General features: G+C 37.1%; 1 protein-coding gene across 1 annotated transcript; it reads left to right on the forward strand.

Moving 5' to 3' along the window:
* Positions 1-543: 543 nt before the first annotated feature.
* Positions 544-17,881, forward strand: LOC143858181 (uncharacterized). The gene is made up of 12 exons (XM_077368821.1): positions 544-867; positions 2,391-2,537; positions 2,645-2,759; positions 2,871-2,965; positions 5,550-5,653; positions 9,518-9,555; positions 10,640-10,875; positions 12,473-12,566; positions 12,672-12,862; positions 14,497-14,716; positions 15,703-15,870; positions 17,394-17,881. The coding sequence occupies exons 1-12, from the start codon at positions 670-672 to the stop codon at positions 17,552-17,554; spliced, it is 1,767 nt and encodes a 588-aa protein (XP_077224936.1). The 5' UTR covers positions 544-669; the 3' UTR covers positions 17,555-17,881.
* Positions 17,882-18,990: the final 1,109 nt, after the last annotated feature.

The raw sequence follows: 18,990 nt of genomic DNA on the forward strand, positions 1-18,990 counted from the left end.
TCTTTTGACAATCCGATTTTGAAGTTTAGTCCTTTTTTGGTTCTTGTTTTAAAAGGTGCCCGTCATCTGTATTTTCACTAAACATCGGCCTTCATTCCGTACTTTTATAAAAAAAAATAAGCTTTTGAAGTTTGGCAGACATTTCTCTCTTTTGGTTGCGAGAAGATTCTAAAAAAAAAAAAAAAAACGAACTGTTGTTGCGTAGACAAATAGAAGAATCCGATAACATCAATGGTGGGCAGAGTTAGAAGATGGGTATGCTTCAAAACTCTCGCCCACTTGTAGAAAGCTGAAAATCACTCGCTCAAATTACTTTTTAAATGACAAAAAAAACCCACCATATTTAATGAAATATATCTACTTAGATTATGGAGATCCTAATTCCTAAGTTTGATGCTTAATTCGGTATATGAAATGCCAACAACACCCTCGCTGAGTGCCGTTGATTAAGAATCAGAAAGACAAAGAATGTAGATATTTAGAGGGGCAGCTCTCGTCATTTGCCACCGTAGGTATTCTCAACACAAGAGGGCTCTCAACTCCAAATCCATCCTCTCTCTTTTTTTTCTCTCCTTTTATCATACTCGAAAGAAACTCTCTTCTTGCGGAAAAAAAGAAAAGAAAAGGAAAAATCTCTCGGCGTGTTTGTGTTTGAGATCCGATCGGGCAATGGCACCACCGGTGGGTCAGGGTGAGGGTCCGGGAGAGGTTGAGCAGAGGGGTCAGGCAGGATTAGGGCAGAGCCTGACCGGAATCATACGGATGGCGGTGATATGGTATTTTGCGATGAAGATATTCTCGCCCAAGAAGCCCTCCTCCGAACCCTCTCAACAAATCTCCAATCTCTTTAACAAGGCCGACCCTTTGGTCTGAACAAACCCTCATCTCTCTCTCTCTCTCTCTCTCTCTCTCTCTCTCTCTGTTACTTTATAATTTTTTGCCCTTAGTTTCTATTGCCTTGAGAACACCCTTATGTACTGCCTTTTGTTTTCCTCATGCTCATCTGTCGGTAAAATGATCCAGTCTTTCAATTTTCATCTGTATGTGAAAAAGTACTAGTTCATAATTTTCATCTATTTCAAGTCGCTTTTCCGATGCTCGATGTCAGTTATTGATAGAATTGAGGAACTTCAAAATAACTTTGTTTGGAACAATAATGAAAATATGAGCTAGTCGATTAGGACAACATCTGGGTCTTCTCAGGTCCAATAGGTCGGAGGCTCATCAAGGAATCAAGTTAATTGCTAATCACCGGTTGAATAATGTGGTGATTGAGGGTGATTCTCTCAGTGTCATTCCAGTTAAAGAGCTCGAGCTTTAAAATATTCAATTTCACAAAGTATTTCTAGAGACATGAAAAATACTAAAATCCCCTCAAAGGAACAATATATAAGACTCTCCAGCTTACAACCTTCACCTAATCTCAGTGCTTAAAATTTTAGTAAATGAATGTTTCCAAAACCTTCACCTTCTTCATGAAATTTTTCTAAAGGATTCATTAGCCGACCCCAACTAGTTTGGGACAGAGGCTTAGTTGTGTTGAGTTGAGTTAATGTTTCCAAAACCTTTTAAAAATAAGACGGAAAATAGATTAAAAAATCATCATAATTGTTAAGTGTGCTGTTTTTAGACCCACAATATTGAAATCTTGGAAGATCTATTGATATTATTGTAGATCTTGAAAAGATCTTTAAAACAAGATTTATAATGGCTGAATGGGCTTTCTGAGTGAAGCCCCACCACCACCACCACCACCACACACGCACACTATAAATTGCAGGTATCTTAAATACTGAATTTTAACTCTTGTACTTTATTGACTTCTTCAAAGGTTTTGTCATTTGTGATGGATTTGGTAATATTGTGATATTCACTTAAATTACCTGGTCCCCATTTATAGAAAAAGATATCTTTGGTCCAACATCAAGGTGAATGGTTTATTGGCATGTGTATAGTGTTTGAAAATATTGTATGGACTTCTTTACATTGGGAGGACTGCTAGATATTTCATTTGTGTAGCACACGATTCTAAATTTCAATACTTAGCATCCGGTATCACTTGTTTGCTTGCACCAATATCACACCTAGCTTACTACTCGATGTTTTTTGTATGATATCTATTTCCTAGCAAATTACAAGTTAAGCGAGCTATGTTTTTCTCCTTTGCCCTGCTTATAGGAGGAGAAACCTTTTTGAACTAGTCTCATCATATTTCTTTTGAACTAAGATGTGATCCTATAATAATTATTTTTTTCTGTTTTTATAGTTCTGAAACCAATTGTCATTCTCATTTACTTTAACTATCTTTGTCTGATGTTATGTTCGATTGTGCTGTTGTGCCGATGTTTACTTATTCCTTATTTGCATATGCTTATCTTGTTGTTGACCAGGACATGTGGGTTTATCTTTCTGAACGCGAAAAGTTCAATGACTTTAGCAATGAGGGTGCTCTTGTCTGGCATGAGACAAATATACCATTTGCTGTTTGGGGATCGGCTAGTACTAGGTCTCATTCCTTGAAGTATTTTCCATCAGAGGTAATGCTAATAAGATCGTTATCATATATTGAATCCCTATTATGATGTTCTGGTGATCGATGAATCATCACGGTATATAATCATGAATGTTGTGTGACTTTTTCCAGGGTCTGAAGCACAATGGGAGCCTCTATGCCCATGTTTTCTTTGCTCGCTCGGGTTATCCTCCAGATCCTAATGATCCAGAGTACCAGCCTTTTTCTGCCTTTGGGAGGACAAATCGTAAGTGTGGTCCCTCTTAGTGGTCGCGATTGCCTTGCCATTCCATTAATGTGTCAAAATGTGATGACTTAGAATTTGACATTGATTTTCTCCTTTTTCCCCCAATTCCAGCTGTTGTGATATATCTTCCCAAGGCAAAAGCAGATAAGAAGAAGAGCTTGTTAGGAAATTCCAAAGGGTCAGAAGACGTTGAGTTGGTCTCTGAGGTTTGTTCTTTCTTCTATCGTTTGATATGTCAGTGGATGAGTATCTTAATTGTAAATCGATTGTGAAGTCCTAGTAAGCACATTTCGAGTGCCCTTCTCCTTGTACTTTTTTTTAGCAATGACAAGTAAAAAATACATATTTTGAATGGTAACAATTAAATATATTAGAAACCAATAAATGCAAATTACAAAGAAGATGGGGAGGGTGTGTGTTTGGAGGAGGAGGTGGGTGAGTTGTAGAGGATAGACCCTAAAGAAAGAACAAAAGGAGAAAAGCTGCTCGAAGGGAAAGACTTGGCTCATTTGAAGTTCAACCTGATCGAATGCTCTAGCTAGCTTATATGCCAGAATGTCTACACTCCTTGGAATATGAATGGGTCAACTCCCTAATTTAGGGAATAGGAACTCTAAAATTTAAACCCAATCAAGCGGGTGGATCTAGGGCTTGGACAAAACGAATGGGACCGAATCTAGGGCTATAACAGTCCAGGAATTACCAATGTGCAGGAAATCAGAATTTAAAGAAAAGAAGTGAGGCTGGTAAAGATAATAGAGGAAAGATCTTACTCAAATTCTGGAAGGTAGTAAAAGATAGGCAGTTCGCTTTACACCAATAATTCCAAAGGAATCACTCCAATGGATCTAAGGCTTGGCACCCTATAAAGTTCAGGACTTCACACCTTGTGTAGGAATCACACCCACAAAATTTTGCACAAGAAAAATTCTTCTCTTCATATATTGTTTTTATCATTCATTACATAAAAAATGGCCCTTGGCCAACATATGTGGAAGTCCTAAGACTTCTAGAGGCTTTCCTGGAACTTGTGTAGGGGTATCAAAATCACACACAAGCAAAATTCTTCTTTTCGTATATTTTTTTATCTTTCATTAATAAAAAAGGGCCCTTGAGCAACATACATGGAAGTCATAAGACTTAGCCTCCCATTTGTTACAACTTCTAATTAGGACTCCTAATTGAAATATAACTCAATTTTGACTTTCCAAACGAGAAACTAACTTTACCGGTACTCCTAAACGTCGACTAAACCAACTAGAGAACGTATCCCATTATTCCTAAATTACTAACTGAGCTCTTAACAATCGAATAGAACTCCTAAGTAACAAAACCTAAACCTGCAAAGCATCATCAAGTGCCCCTCAAAACCTACGAAAACCCAAAAGAGAGACAACTGCCCCTTTTGATGCTTTGACCAAATTCAAACTCGTCAAAATTTCAAGTTTTGCCCTTCCCCTTCATTTTTGTTTCTCTTCAAAGCCATTAGTTGTTGGAAGTTTCATGTGGGCCCCACTTGGCCCTAGGAGTTTGGAATGATCTACTGGTCTTATCTTTCTCGAGGATGGTCCCCCACCTCACACATATTCACTTCCATTGAATTTATGCGTCTCCTGTAGAAGGTCAATTCCACTTGCTCGAAGGCAATTCTCAAGGCAAGCTGTCTCACATGCAATTCGTGAAGAACTAGATTGTAGATCCTCCCATTGTAGGTACTCCTTGAAAAGAAGTAGAGATCTATATTTTGCTACACAGGCTCATGGAGTTGAAAAGATTTTGGCCAAACATCCGCACAATTAACCCAACCAACCTACAAGAATTGAGGCAACATCTGAGCCTCAATAGTCACCTCGTCACATGATTAGTGAGGACTGCTTTGAGCAACCCATACGTCTCGTGCCTAATTTCAAGATGCCCACACCGTGCGGTAGCGTCCATAGGTTGTACCATAGGGCAAGGATTGTCATGTCCACAATCTCCACTTGTGCAGTTGATTCAGGAACCCTCGTGATATAATAGATGGCTCGGATGACCTTTGATTGTTCGCTTTCTTTCATGAGGACTTGCATTTGCTCTTCCATGTAGTCCAGTTGTCATGCTGTCTTTATGAGCAATCGATCTCCTGTTCTTTTGTAATTTCTCCTATGAAAATTCTACTTCCATTAGCAGTCATCTCATCCTAGCTTTGATACCAACTGTATGTATAGTTGTATACCAATATGGGAGGAACACTTATCAAGTAGAAGAGAAAGTTGTAGAAAGGATCTTTCAAAAAAAAAAAAAAAGAATAATTGTAGAAAGGTTCAAGATGGCTAATTGTTGGGGATTTAACAACTAGGACCAAGAAAATCAAGAAAAAAACCAATCTGGAATTTTTTGATTGGGAGCCAATATCAAAAGAGAGGTATTGGTCATGAATTTGAATAAAAACTTCTATGGTGCTTTGGGTTGCCAAAAAGGGCAAAACATGTCCACGGGCACATGTTCTCTCATTTGCACTTTAGAGTCTTCTTACTCGTGCTTGTTGTGGAGCTATTAAGTGGTTGCCTTGCCTTTCGTCTAAGATGGAATTAATACTTTTGTTCATTTGGCTAATTTGTCAAATTTCCTTTTCCATAGAATTATTTTTCATCATTTGACTTGTTTGTCAAGTTTTGACATTGCTTATTTAGTTTTGTTGGTTTTCTGGAGCAGAGTTCCAAACCTGTAATGCGTCTTATCTCCTCATTTTTCTTCCCTTAGTTTTCATGCTATCTTTTGAGTCTTTTTGAACACTGTTGGTTGTTATAGGTGATGGATGATAGTCAGATTGATGCTAAAGATGAAGGCCCTACAGAATGGGTTTCATATTGGAAACCGAATGTTACAATTAATCTAGTGGATGACTTTACAAGGTATGGTTACTAATGCTGTCGAGTTGCATTTTTGTTATCTGAAATCTGGTTGTATTTAAAAGGTGAGAATACATATGATCACAACATATGTATACTTTTGAGGATCATATTTTCAATCTGAGTTGATGTTCACTTCTGCGAAATTATTGGTATTATGTATAGCTCCATTTTCGTGGTATTTGTGCTGACTTTCTGTGGTACAGAAGTGAATGCTTTGGGAAATATGGCTGAAAAAGCAAGATATGAGTTTGTAATTCATCTTATTGAGATTTGTTTGTGGTAAAAAGACTTGGCCTTCACATGGAAGTTGTTTTTCAATTTCCAAGTTCAATTCAGACAGGTTAATGAAAACTTTGTTACTCGGACTTTATGATTTTTTTTTTTTTTCTAAATCACAGTACAGACTTGTTAGCCTGACTCTGTCAAACATAGTCAATTTGGCTAGAGTCTTAGTCAAGAGAGTTTTTGAAGTCTTAGTCAAGAGAGTTTTGGAACACTGTGATGTGATGCATACAATGTATATTGGGTTAAATAATATGTAATGTGAATGCCTAATCTCTATGTCATTGAGGTTGGTAATGCTGACAAATGTGTAGGGAGAAAAAACAGAGGTTTCTAAATCAGAGTAGTGACTAGTTACCCTGACTCTGTCAAACATAGTCAATTTGTCTTGGTTCTTAGTCAAGAGAGTTTTTGAACACTGGGATGTGATGAATAAAATGCATATTGAGTTGAATAATATGTAATGTGAGTGCCTAATCACTATGTGATTGAGGTTGGTAGTGCTGACAATGTGTAGGGAGAAAAAACAGAGGATAACCCCCCTCCCTCCCTCCCTCCCTCCCATGAATGGCTGTTTCATGAAAAAGAAAGAAAAGCACAAGAAGGGCAAACTTTCCCATATACGAAGCTCTGAATTGATTACCCCTGCCCTGGCAAAAGACCCTGTTTTGACATTTGCCTCCTTTTAAGTGTCTATGAGTGTCACCTCTTAACTATAAGACAAATCCCAAATTCCATGGATATTCACCAATCTCGAAGGACTTGTGCATTTTTGCAAGGCCAGGTTGTAGCATTACAAGAGTCTACCTCAGCCACCATTAATTCACCATATTAGGTCGTATGAAAAATCTTATACCTTCTAAAAGAAAATGTTGCTCTGCCTCATTTGAGTCTCTAATACCGACAGGGGCTGAATGCACACTGCACGTGCCAAATATGTCCCAAATTCATGCCCCCATTTTGGTCGGGCTTGGTTTTACCCATGAATCCACTTCAGAATTCAGCTCAAGGATACTGACCACAAGCTCTTCTCATTTAGCTTGGATTTTTTCTCTTCTATTTTCGGCTATAACATCTAATGCATTTACAACGTAAACCTTGAACTCATATTATGCTAAATGCGTTTGTGGCCAACATCATTTATGAATGACCATAGTTTTTGCCTTTTAAAAAAATTTCCATGTTGGGGTAACATTTATTTTCAAATATTTAGTTTCGCCTCTCCTTCCAAATACTGCAATGATGGCATAGTGCGATTCTCCAAATAATATGAACCTTAGCACCTAAAGGTCCTGTCATTCATGAAGCAACATTTTCATTGAAGTAGGAAAGACCTAAATCACCCTGAAAACTCGAAGAAGAATCATATCAGATCTACTCCCCCGCACTCGCACACACCCACGCCCATAACACGCACACTACGATCATCCTTGAAACAAGGGGAAGGGATACCCCTTCAAATACCTAAGAATGACTTGACCAAGAGCATTACATGACCCTTCCACACCTAAACTTTCCTCTCTCCATACCTAGGGACATAAACTTCTAGCTTACTAAACACCCTAATAAACAAATCCCTGCCCTTATAAATTCTATACCACATTATCTTATTCCGCTCTGCCCTTATGGATACTCCATGTTTCCACCGAAGGTTTCAAATGTCAGTTTTGGTATGGATTTCGGGTTCATAGAAGTGGAAGTACTTCGTGGAACTCTATGAAAATCTGTGTAAATCCTGTAAAATCATTGAAGTTTATATAAGTGCATGGAAACGAAGGAAATTTAAGATGAAACTTTTAAAAATGCTAGAATAACCACAAATACATATATAGGAAGCATCACATGAGCAAGAAAACCATCCATAATGGTTTAACAAGATCAAATACCTAGTGAGATGCATTGTTGCTCATGTCTGGAACGATAAGGTTCATTCTCTCTCTCTCTCTCTCTCTCTCTCTCTATATATATATATATATATATATATATATATATATATATATTAATTTCACATGTTTTGAAAGTTGATGATCGTGCCATTTCTCTTAATTGTCAACATGCTCATCATACTAATGGAATGACATTAATAGTTTTTGGATAGGTAGGGTTTTCTGGTTATGTGGGTGCATCGTAAGGAATCAAACTTCGGACTTTGGTCCGGACTTCTGTATGCTTGGAAGTCGACACATGTCAGCCAAAATAAACACATGTCAGTAGAAGCTTAAAACCATGCTAAGAACCCTTTCAGTATGCAACCACTTGGAAAAAAAATAAAAATAAATATAAAACATGGTACAAAGAGGTTTTTTGGACAGGTAGGGTTTTCTGGTTATGTGGGTGCATCGTAAGGAATCAAACTTCGGACTTTGGTCTGGACTTCTGTATGCTCGGAAGTCGACACATGTCAGCCAAAATAAACACGTGTAGTAGAAGTTTAAAACCATGCTAAGAACCCTTTCAGTATGCAACCATTCGGAAAAAAAAAAGAAATAAATATAGTACATGGTACAAAGAGGTTTTGGGAGGATCATATTAGGTTTTGAGAGGATTGTTGGTGGGTACTAGGGAGAGATTACATTAGGGTTTTAATCTTCCTATCTTCTAAATTTACTTGTATTACTTACTCTAACTAATAGAAGCCATATTTCTAACAAAGATGAGCTACATAGAGATAGCATATAACCCTTTCAGTATGCAACCATTCGGAAAAAAAGAAAAGAAATAAATATAGTACATGGTACAAAGAGGTTTTGGGAGGATCATATTAGGTTTTGAGAGGATTGTTGGTGGGTACTAGGGAGAGATTACATTAGGGTTTTAATCTTCCTATCTTCTAAATTTACTTGTATTACTTACTCTAACTAATAGAAGCCATATTTCTAACAAAGATGAGCTACATAGAGATAGCATATAACCCTTTCAGTATGCAACCATTCGAAAAAAAAAGAAATAAATATAGTACATGGTACAAAGAGGTTTTGGGAGGATCATATTAGGTTTTGAGAGGATTGTTTGTGGGTACTAGGGAGAGATTACATTAGGGTTTTAATCTTCCTATCTTCTAAATTTACTTGTATTACTTACTCTAGCTAATAGAAGCCATATTTCTAACAAAGATGAGCTCTACATAGAGATAGCATAGAACCCTTTCAGTATGCAACCATTCGAAAAAAAAAGAAATAAATATAGTACATGGTACAAAGAGGTTTTGGGAGGATCATATTAGGTTTTGAGAGGATTGTTGGTAGGTACTAGGGAGAGATTACATTAGGGTTTTAATCTTCCTATCTTCTAAATTTACTTGTATTACTTACTCTAACTAATAGAAGCCATATTTCTAACAAAGATGAGCTACATAGAGATAGCATAGAATAGATAGTATTGATTTTGTCGACAGATTCTGTTGTTTGTTTGATGTTTTTAGAGATGTCATCTCCACATTGAGGTTATGCTTCTATATTCAAGTTGTTACCAAGGAAGAGTATGTCTGCACATTCGTTGTCTACTTTCTTTCACCTTTCATGTTTATATGCTTTTTGACATTTCCATATAGGAAACTGGCTGATTCTTGGCGTTTTTTCACAGGTACCCTCATAATGCAATCCCACCAAATGTACTTGATTGTATCCATGATTCTTCTATTGCATTTGAGTTGCAGTTTCTCAGTTTCTTTTTGACTTTCAAATGACTTGATGTGGGTGCTTGCTGGATGATTACTTTCTACATTGATGATCGTGATTTTAAAAATTAATATTAGATACATATCTTGTCAAAGAGTACAAGTCATATAAGTTGGCTGGAAGTGAAGTTCTATATGCAACATACAATTGTTGGACGCTTTTTTCTTATGAACCGTAAATTTGTAGGGCTTTTTTTTCGTTTTTTACATCAACGTGCTAACATTTTTAACTGGAACTTTGTACTCTGCTGTGTTTCTCTTTTTTGCCGAGACTGAGCATTGAGTTATAGAAACTTGCTGGTTTGTAAGGGTTTTGAAAAAAAAAACAACTCAGCTATCATCCACTCAGCCTATTTCTATGAGATCAGTGGCTTTTTTTAATGGCAATAAGATTGGCGTTCATACATGCAGATTTCTTTCATAAACTTGAAAGTCAACTGAGATTATGAAAGGATGTAACCAAAAGTCTTATCTTTCAGTTTCTGTTCAGTCTTGCCTTTTTGTTTTACTTAAGGTGTGGGATGTCTTAAGGTTGCACTGTACCTCAAACATAAGGTAACTCAATTGTAATGTGCTCAATTTCCCAACCAGGTCATTATACCAAACCCAGTTTACATATTTAAAGAAGAGTAAGGAGAAAAAACTTTTTTCTTTTGCTTGATTCTTTTTGGTCTTTGCCACTAATTTTTAATTGATTTAGCTGAATTGCTGCGTTTTGGAATGATCGAGCTGAGCGAAAAAAATCAGCACTTTTTTAATTCTCGTCCCTGTGAAACACCTTTTATTCATTTATTATTTAAGGTGGAGAATAATGTTTTACCAGCCACTCTACATGGTGGGTTTTCTTTTCTCTTAGCACATAAAACAATCTGCATCCAAAACAGCTGTGGGGTCTGCAAATATGCCCTTCCCATGCTGACATATTCATTTCAATCATTTAGAAAAAAAATTTCATCTTCAAATAGATATCAGTAAATCCTCTTAAGTCATTGATGACATCATTGTGTTCCTTAATCTTAAGATGGCAGACTTGAATGTCGAGCCTAGCACAGGAGGCTACTATCCAACGATTTTCTTCAATGAGTTTTGGCTACTGAGGAATAAGTTCATACCGCTCAATGATTCCGTGACAGAATTGCCGCTTAATTTAGAGCTGGCTCCTATAAGCATGACGAAGTGGCAACTTTTCCTGCAGATTGATCAATCATTTCAGATTCACCGTAGTTATGGAAGTATGATTGAGGGAGAGGCTGATGAACTTAAGGTAATGGTGACGTTACTTTTGTGTACAATGTTATAGTCTTGTAGTTATGCAGGTATGACTGACGGAGATGTAATGATGACATTACTATTGTGTATAATTTTATAGACTTGCTAATCTCACACACACCCCATGTCTTATCTCATTTCTAATTTGAATCACTTTTTAAATGATGTTAAGGTTCACTATTTTAACAGTCTAATAATTATCGTATTTTATTTTGAGGTGGGATAGTAAAGCTTCTCTTGTGGTATGTTTGGTTGCGAGGGGGTGGCTCGGAGAGTAGAGGAATAAGAAGTCAAAGGGAGGAGACAAACTTTTTGATTTGTCTGGAATTACCTCGGAGAATAGTGTAAGTAGTTTTTGGTTGCGCGGTATATACTGGGAGAGTAGGAGCATTACCAAGAGAGAGAGAGAGAGAGAGAGAGAGAATCCAACCAAAATTCCTTATTTTTGGAAGAATTTGGTTTAAAAGTAATGAGGGGACAAGGAATCCATGTCAGCAGACTAGCAATTATTACATGGGAGACATTCAAGGGAGTTAAAGGAGAGTCTAATGCTATTTTGGCAACCAAACGTGGAATGGCATGTCAAATCCAAGCCAAATTCCGACAGCTGCCGAGCTTTTATGCAACCAAACACACCTTGGAGAATGTAAAATCGGGTTGCAGTTCCTTTTGCTAAGATATATTAATGCAATCCTATGGAAATAGCAACTGATTTCACCTCTTCTCTGCATTATTGAGCATATTAGCTCAGCTATTGTTTTTGAAAACCTGCAATATTGTGTTTCTGAGACCATTTAGCCCGCATGGCCATCCCATATTGCTGAATAGGGATGTATATTTCTGAGACCATACAGATGTTGCAACCCATTTTAGTGGTGGGTGGGACTTGTGAGATGTATATTTGATTGCAATAATTTTCCTCTTTTTGGTTTAGGTCTAGCTATACCTTGACCCTGATGTTTCCAATTTAATGAAAATTAATTATTAGTTTAAGAAAACAGTGATAAATGGAAGTTCCGAATTTTCATCATTTGTTGATTTTTTTTGGATGGTATGTAGTTACTTGTCTAGTCAGCTCTTCTTATTTCGCTTATTTTTTTGGCCTCTATTTATTGTCTTAGAAAATATTTAGTTCCCATATCATTTTGAATGCCACGCTTTTTATCCAAGATTTCTGTGAAGTGGAAAAGGAGGTCTTTTCCATCTTTCATAAATGTGGAAAAAACTAAAAAGTAGGTAACCCTATCTAGGGAGGGGGACAGTAGTCTGCTATTCATGATCCACTATCTCACAACAAAAGGAAAGGTCACTAATCAGCTGCTCTTACTTTAGAGAACATCTAGGAACCCAACAAAGGGAAGAGGGCACTAGTCTGTCACTTATGAGTTATATATTTGCATGGATTATTTTCCATAGGGTGTGTCATTCCCGCTTCAGTACGTTGTTGAGCCGAGTGCAGAAAAAGAGTATAGTTGCTTGTTGAGTGTCGTACTTTTGTCACATCTGTTTGTTCTGACTCTACATGCACATTTAATGGAATTTCATGTTATTTTCTTTTCTCGTAATATCTAATGTGTTCTTTCTCATGCCAGAGGGTGTTCTTGGAAGGAAATCCTTACCTCCTAATGATTACGGTTGCTGTGTCTCTACTTCATTCTATATTTGACTTCTTGGCATTTAAGAATGGTATGCAATAAGTATCTCAAGGCATTTTAGTTATTTTCAGTCCACTAGGACCTCTGACTTGGATAATGTTTTGATGGATGTTATCATTTGTCTTTTCTGTTGCAGATATTCAGTTTTGGAACAAAAACAAGTCCATGGAGGGACTTTCAGCAAGGTCAGTTGTTGTGAGCTTTATCTGTCAGCTGATTGTTTTCTTGTACCTACTCGACAATGATACCTCCTGGATGATTCTTGCGAGTTCTGGTATTGGAGTTTGCATTGAGTTTTGGAAAATTGGGAAAGCAATGCACATTGAGGTATGTTGCTCATATACAGAGTTTCTTGCTAATAAATACCTAAACTTTATGCGTCTGGTCAAAGTTTGCTGAAATGTTGTTAATAGAAATAGCGAAAGTCTTTTACTGACATGGCTGAATCCAACATGCAAAGACTGGATCTTTAGTTGGTATTTATTTCTGGTCCAAAAACATAGATTTAACTTGGTGATTGACTTTCTGATTCCACATTGATTCAGCCCTGTCAATGAAACTCATAATTTTATAAACCAAGTCGTAGAATCAGTCTGTATTTGATACTTGGAGCCAGGGCTAAACCAGTTTGAAACAAATGAGTTTCTACTCAATTAAACTTTCTGTATATTGGTATTTTTAATGTTCGAATAATAAATGGAGACTTATTATGTCCATTTTGGTGTATTGGATAGCAATTGGCTCTCCAGCCTAAGCAGTTAGTACTGCCATTAGTATTGCCATTCCATTGAGAGGTTTTAGAAAAGTGAATTTAGGACGAGTTTGGGTTTCTCTATGTGTTAGGCTTTGAGTTTTAGCAAGTTATTTTGATTAAGAAAGAGGTTTAAAATTAGTTGTTTGGGTTTAAAAGTTGGGAGCCTTGGTCTTATTTATATTGAAAACAAATATCTAGAAACACGTTTTTGCTATGGTTCAGATACTTAGTTTTTATTTTTAGAGGCTGTAAGAACCGCTCTGGTTTAATCCATCTTTTCCTTCTTATCTTCTTGATTTCTGCTGGAATTTGTTTTTTCTGTGCTGCATCAAATTGGTATCAGAACCAATGAAGCCCTGTGGTTTTACCGATTAATCATGGAGGTCCTAGAAGAGGTTCAGGATATAATCAAAACTCAAAAGGCGATGTGTTGATGGACGTTGAAGGGTCAAACTAGCTAAATCTTTGGGTTAAACTGGAAGTTGGGACTCTTAGTATTTGTTTACATTGAAATTTCAGATACATATGCTCTCCTTATCACTCTACCATTCATATAACTAACCCAGTCTTTTCCTTTAGAGTGTACCGAAAGCTGTAGGGTTTGCTTTATCTTTTTCTTCTTTTCTATTTGATTTATGCTGGTGTTTGTTTATTCTATATCCTTGGACTGCGTTGATGTGTCCATACAGATGAGGGTTACAGAAACTGGTATGAGTGGAACAGGCACATGTGTCAGTTCAAGCACAGCAACTTTGGGATCCTTGAGATGCCAGTATGTTTGAACAATATATCAACATACAGAGAGTATACAAATTAAATTTGGAAATGCTAAGAAATCAGAACAATTAAACAACCTATTGTTTCGTCCATTTGTGTCTGTCGATAGTGCCAGCTATCTTGAAATTGGCATTCCCTTTTTTTTAATGTGGCTTCGAGGAAAGCGTATTCCCATGTAGTTTCAATATATTTGTAGATATCTAGTTATGCTTTTATTCATTTTATCGCTGTCCATATTTCTTAAATTATTTTATAATTTGTAGTATGATACATGATATTTCTTTATGGAGATGTAATCTCGTCTTAGCAGCTTTCGTTCTGGAGACCTTGTGTCTACATTAAACACGCTAACACACTTACACCGCCAAAGAGTCTTGACAATCAAACTATCAAGTGCTCATTGTGATTCTTATTCCTTTTCTTATTCCAGATTGACAGAAGTGGAAGGATCCCCATGTTGAGATTCCGAGACCGTGATTCGTATGCAGGAAACAAAACAAAGGAGTATGACGATCTTGCGATGAAATATCTATCATATGTGCTCTTCTTTCTTGTGGCTTGCTCTTCTGTCTATTCTCTTATGTATGAGCGCCACAAGAGTTGGTATTCTTGGATCCTCTCTTCCTTCACTAGCTGTGTTTACATGTTTGGTAAGCTCTATTCTTTTTTCCTATATAGTTGGAGTTCCCTTGAATAACACAAGATTTAAAGACGGCCCACACATGTGGTGTTGTGTATAGTTGTCTATATCTTGTATTTCCAAGCCCCACTCCCACTTTAGAGTCTCACAATTACTCTCCACCGTTGGTTCTAAAGTAGCTTTTTTTATTCATTTTTTCTTATTGCCATGCTCCATTACCTGCTCCCGCTTCCTGCACCTTCTTGCAACCAAGGTTTCACTGATAAATAGAGTAGCTTAGTTCTTCTATTGCCCACATTATCGGAATCGAGTTTACTTTCCATGAAATTATGCAATGTCATAATGCTTACACTTGACCTGCAAACCTGACCTTCAATTAAACATTCAACTCAGTCGTTTCTAAGAAAAGATTCTGTATTTGTACTTGGAGCTGGCAAGACTCAGTAAATTTGGTTGAGTTCCAAGATGATCGCTGTGGTTTCGAATTTGAGAGTTCCACAAAGGAGTTGATCTTCCAAGTGATTTCCCTTTTCGCGTTCCTAAAGAACTATGAGAGTTTTTCCAAAATACTCCACACATTAGCCAACTCTACTGACTACTGCAACTTTGGGTGGACGTCAGCTTTCATTTCTTCTCATGAATGCAGAATTTATCAGACCTTCAGTAACCACAAAACGTCCAAAAAGATCATCCATTTGTCAAAAAAAACAAAAAAAAACCCATCAAAACAGATGATCGAATGGCTTGAAATTTTTGTTTTTTTCTGAACTTTGTAACTTAAACATATGATAATCCATGTTTTTTCTCTACTCGAAGTTTTTTGAGTTTGAAAGGCTTATGCTTCGGTTGAATTTATGGGAATTTGAATATTCGGCATGTCTTTTCAAGTTAATTGAGAAATTATACTGTCCAAGTCTATACAGATTTGAAGACATTTCTTTTTAACGGTTTTCCTTACCAGAAAAGCTGATGGTTGGGATTGTTTTCTTGTTCCAGGTTTTATTATGATGTGCCCGCAGCTGTTCATAAACTATAAGTTGAAATCAGTTGCACATCTTCCGTGGAGGCAGATGACATACAAATTCCTCAACACCATCATTGACGATCTATTCGCGTTTGTCATCAAAATGCCATTGCTGCACCGGTTATCTGTTTTCCGAGATGGTAAGTTACTGGAAAAGTTTTGACATTTTGTTCATATGTACTTGATATCATGCACTAGTGGTAGGATACCCACATTGGAGCCGAGCTGAAGTCGCAGTGGAAATCCTATCATGAAAGTGGAAATGACAGCCATTGGAAACAGTTTAAGAGGTGGATTAGCTTTCTAGAGAGGTCTTTGACTGACTCTTCCCCTCACTGGATGAGTTCAGGGAGGGGAATGATTGGTAGCCCTGGGATTACCAGCATTGGTAGACTGCCCCAATTTTCCATCTTACATTTGGCATGTGTATGGTGATTCCAACCATTCATGCTTGTGGGCTACATAAATTCACTAGTAGTACTACCTTCTGTTCATGACGTTTGCCTGAGGAAAGTGAGCCCTTGGCATTTTTGTTTAACCATCCATTTGTATGGATGTGATCAGAAGCCTAGGTTCATCTAATATGTGAGTGTGATCATGGCCTATCCATTAGTTCCTACTACCTGTTGACAATTTCAACATGGTATGGTGGAGTTTGGGGTGGGCTACTAACTTTGGTGGTTCAAAAACTAGTATACTGGGCATCTTAATGCAGACACTGGACAGGATTTTGGTCGGTTGGACAGGGTAGAGGCAGTTTGAACGAGCCATTCTTGCAAGTAAACGTTCATGATTCCTTCCATCCATATAGCAAGATTAGATGAAACAGAAGAAATTTCAGTTATTCATATGTTTATATTTTCAGTTCAAGATATGCGTTTGATTTTTTTGAATTGACCAGAGTTCCCTTGTAGATGATTGACCATAAATCATAGTCTTTCAGTCATTGGTAGGGTTATATTTTCAGTTCAAGGCTGGCGCTTGATTTTCTTGCCTTGACCAGACTTACCTCGTAGATGATTAACCATGAATCCTAGTCAATACATTCCTATTATTCATAGGGTAAGCATTTTGGTCATTGGCGAGGGCAGTATCATCATATATGAAATGTTGGTTTCTGATTGTGTTTTCTTTTGTGATTTGTTTCCACATTGAATCATCGTAAATTTCCTCATCACCATGAATGACAAAAACATTTCCGATTTCTCTGAATTGACCAAGACACACATGAAGATGAAAATTGCATCCTTTGAGGAGGGTGAATGCTTTTGAATCATTGGTATTGGAAATTTAGATTATTCAGAATCATCAAATCTGGGTAGATCCTTTTCCCTTCTTCATGAAATTTTCTAAAGGATTCATTAGCCGACCCCAACTAGTTTGGGACAAAGGCTTAGTTGAGTTGAGTTGAGTTGTAGCCAATCTGGGTTCCTTTTATAGGTACATTTTACACTTCAACCCAAATTGCATCTTGGGTGCAATGCAATTTGTGTCTAAACTGCAACTTACACACAAATTGCACCCAGTATGGAAAAGTTGGTTCACTCAAACTGACCCCCCTTTCTTTTTTTCCTGCCTTAGTGATTGAACAACTGTGGTATTTGAACTTGTTTTTATATATGCCTAATCAGTTTATACTCGTGTCATTTTTTTTCACTTGCAGATCTTATTTTTCTGATCTATATCTACCAGAGATGGGCTTATCCGGTCGACAAAAAACGAGTGAATGAGTTTGGTTTCGGAGGGGAGGAGGATGAAGACAGTACTAGCTCTGCCGCTGGCAATCAGCTCGCTGATGCCGCAGCGAATAAGAAGACAGACTGAGCTGATCTTCTATAAAGGCCATGACTTCACGTTCCCAGCTTTGCAATAAACTGTAAAAATTGGATTCAAGTGACATTCTTTTAGGCGTTTCTTTTTTTCTTGTTTTTCTTGTTTCAGTTTGTTTTTTGATATAGTGTGATGGATATTAGGAAACATTTCGAGTTTCTTGGGATTGTTATAGGCCATCTATGCCATGTGGCAACAATTTTATGGCTGAGCTGGATGTTGGGTGGGTCCTGCTATTGCTGACTGTATTGCAGGAAAGGAAAAAAAAAAAACATGCATATTAAAACACAGGTTTTATACAGATTAGTGCATAGATTTTTATTTTTGAGTTTATGCTAATATTTCTCTCTTCATTTCCCTATTTATTTATTTATTTTTAGGGGACTCATATCAGCCCTACCATATTTCTGACAGATTCTATGAAGAAACCATGGGGACTCATGTGTTGATCCATTCAAGAAATTATATTTTTATGATTTTTGTCTCAGAAAGAAGGCTTTTCAAGAAAAAATTGCTAATTTTTTTAAAAAAATCGTGAATTTTAACATAGAATTTACGGGTTTTGATCCATTCAAACCATCCCATTAAGTGCTTTCCAAACTCAACTCATGTTTCTCAAAGTCAAGGTGACTCAATGGAGTTTCAATTTAAGTCTCAACTCGGTTGTGTTTTAAACAGATTCTAAGGCATACGAGACCTAATCTTATAAAAAGAAAGTCACTCTTACACTCATTCCTAACAAACATTCATTGGGCTCCATTTCTGCCTCAGTAACTTGATCGGATCCGTTGATCCAAACAAAGAAAATCTAAACCGTTAATTTCTGTGGCCTATCTTACAAATGGGATGTCCGGGATGGGACCAAGAGCAAGTGCGTCCTATAAGATCAACGGTCTTGATCTCACATAGATAACCCACTATTCCATGACTAAAAGCTACTTTCTGCATGTTATCGAGAAATTATATCCCTTCTACGTGGGTATTTTTGTGGAAATACGGACATTGGGGCCCCACCTAGTTGGATGATTAAACCCCTTTTTCTTCCACGGCCACCCCTTGTAGTGTAGAAAGAGCAGTCATGAATGCACTAGAGAGGTGACCCAAGGAAAAGAAAAGGGGGGCAAATATATCACTTCCCTTGAACCATTCATTTGTTGGTTCCAGCCACTACAAATTGGAGGGTTAGGATCATCCACAATTAGGCCTTGTTTGGTCTGCAAGAAAAACATTTTTGGTGGGAATTTTTTTCTCGAGAAAATTTTTCTTTCTGTAATTTAGAGGGAAATAATATGATTATGGTTAGTTTAGAAGATATCTTCTAAATAAAAATTGAACAGGGATGGTTCAAGTTATCTTTGTTCTTGTGTAAAAAAGATTAAAAAATTCTAGAAATATTTTTCCGTTCCAAAATTTTCCAGAAAAATTCTTGA

Source organism: Tasmannia lanceolata, unplaced genomic scaffold, assembly GCF_043159265.1.
Source record: "Tasmannia lanceolata isolate RefF3 unplaced genomic scaffold, GAP_Taslan_0.1 ptg000025l, whole genome shotgun sequence".
Lineage (NCBI taxonomy): Eukaryota > Viridiplantae > Streptophyta > Magnoliopsida > Canellales > Winteraceae > Tasmannia > Tasmannia lanceolata.

Coding starts and splice junctions, on each gene's coding strand:
- LOC143858181 (XM_077368821.1), top strand. CDS start 670: ATGGCACCACCGGTGGGTCAGGGTGAGGGTCCGGGAGAGGTTGAGCAG. Junction 12,567..12,671: donor CTTCTTGGCATTTAAGAATG/GTATGCAATAAG, acceptor TTTCTGTTGCAG/ATATTCAGTTTTGGAACAAA. Junction 12,863..14,496: donor GGAAAGCAATGCACATTGAG/GTATGTTGCTCA, acceptor TTCTTATTCCAG/ATTGACAGAAGTGGAAGGAT.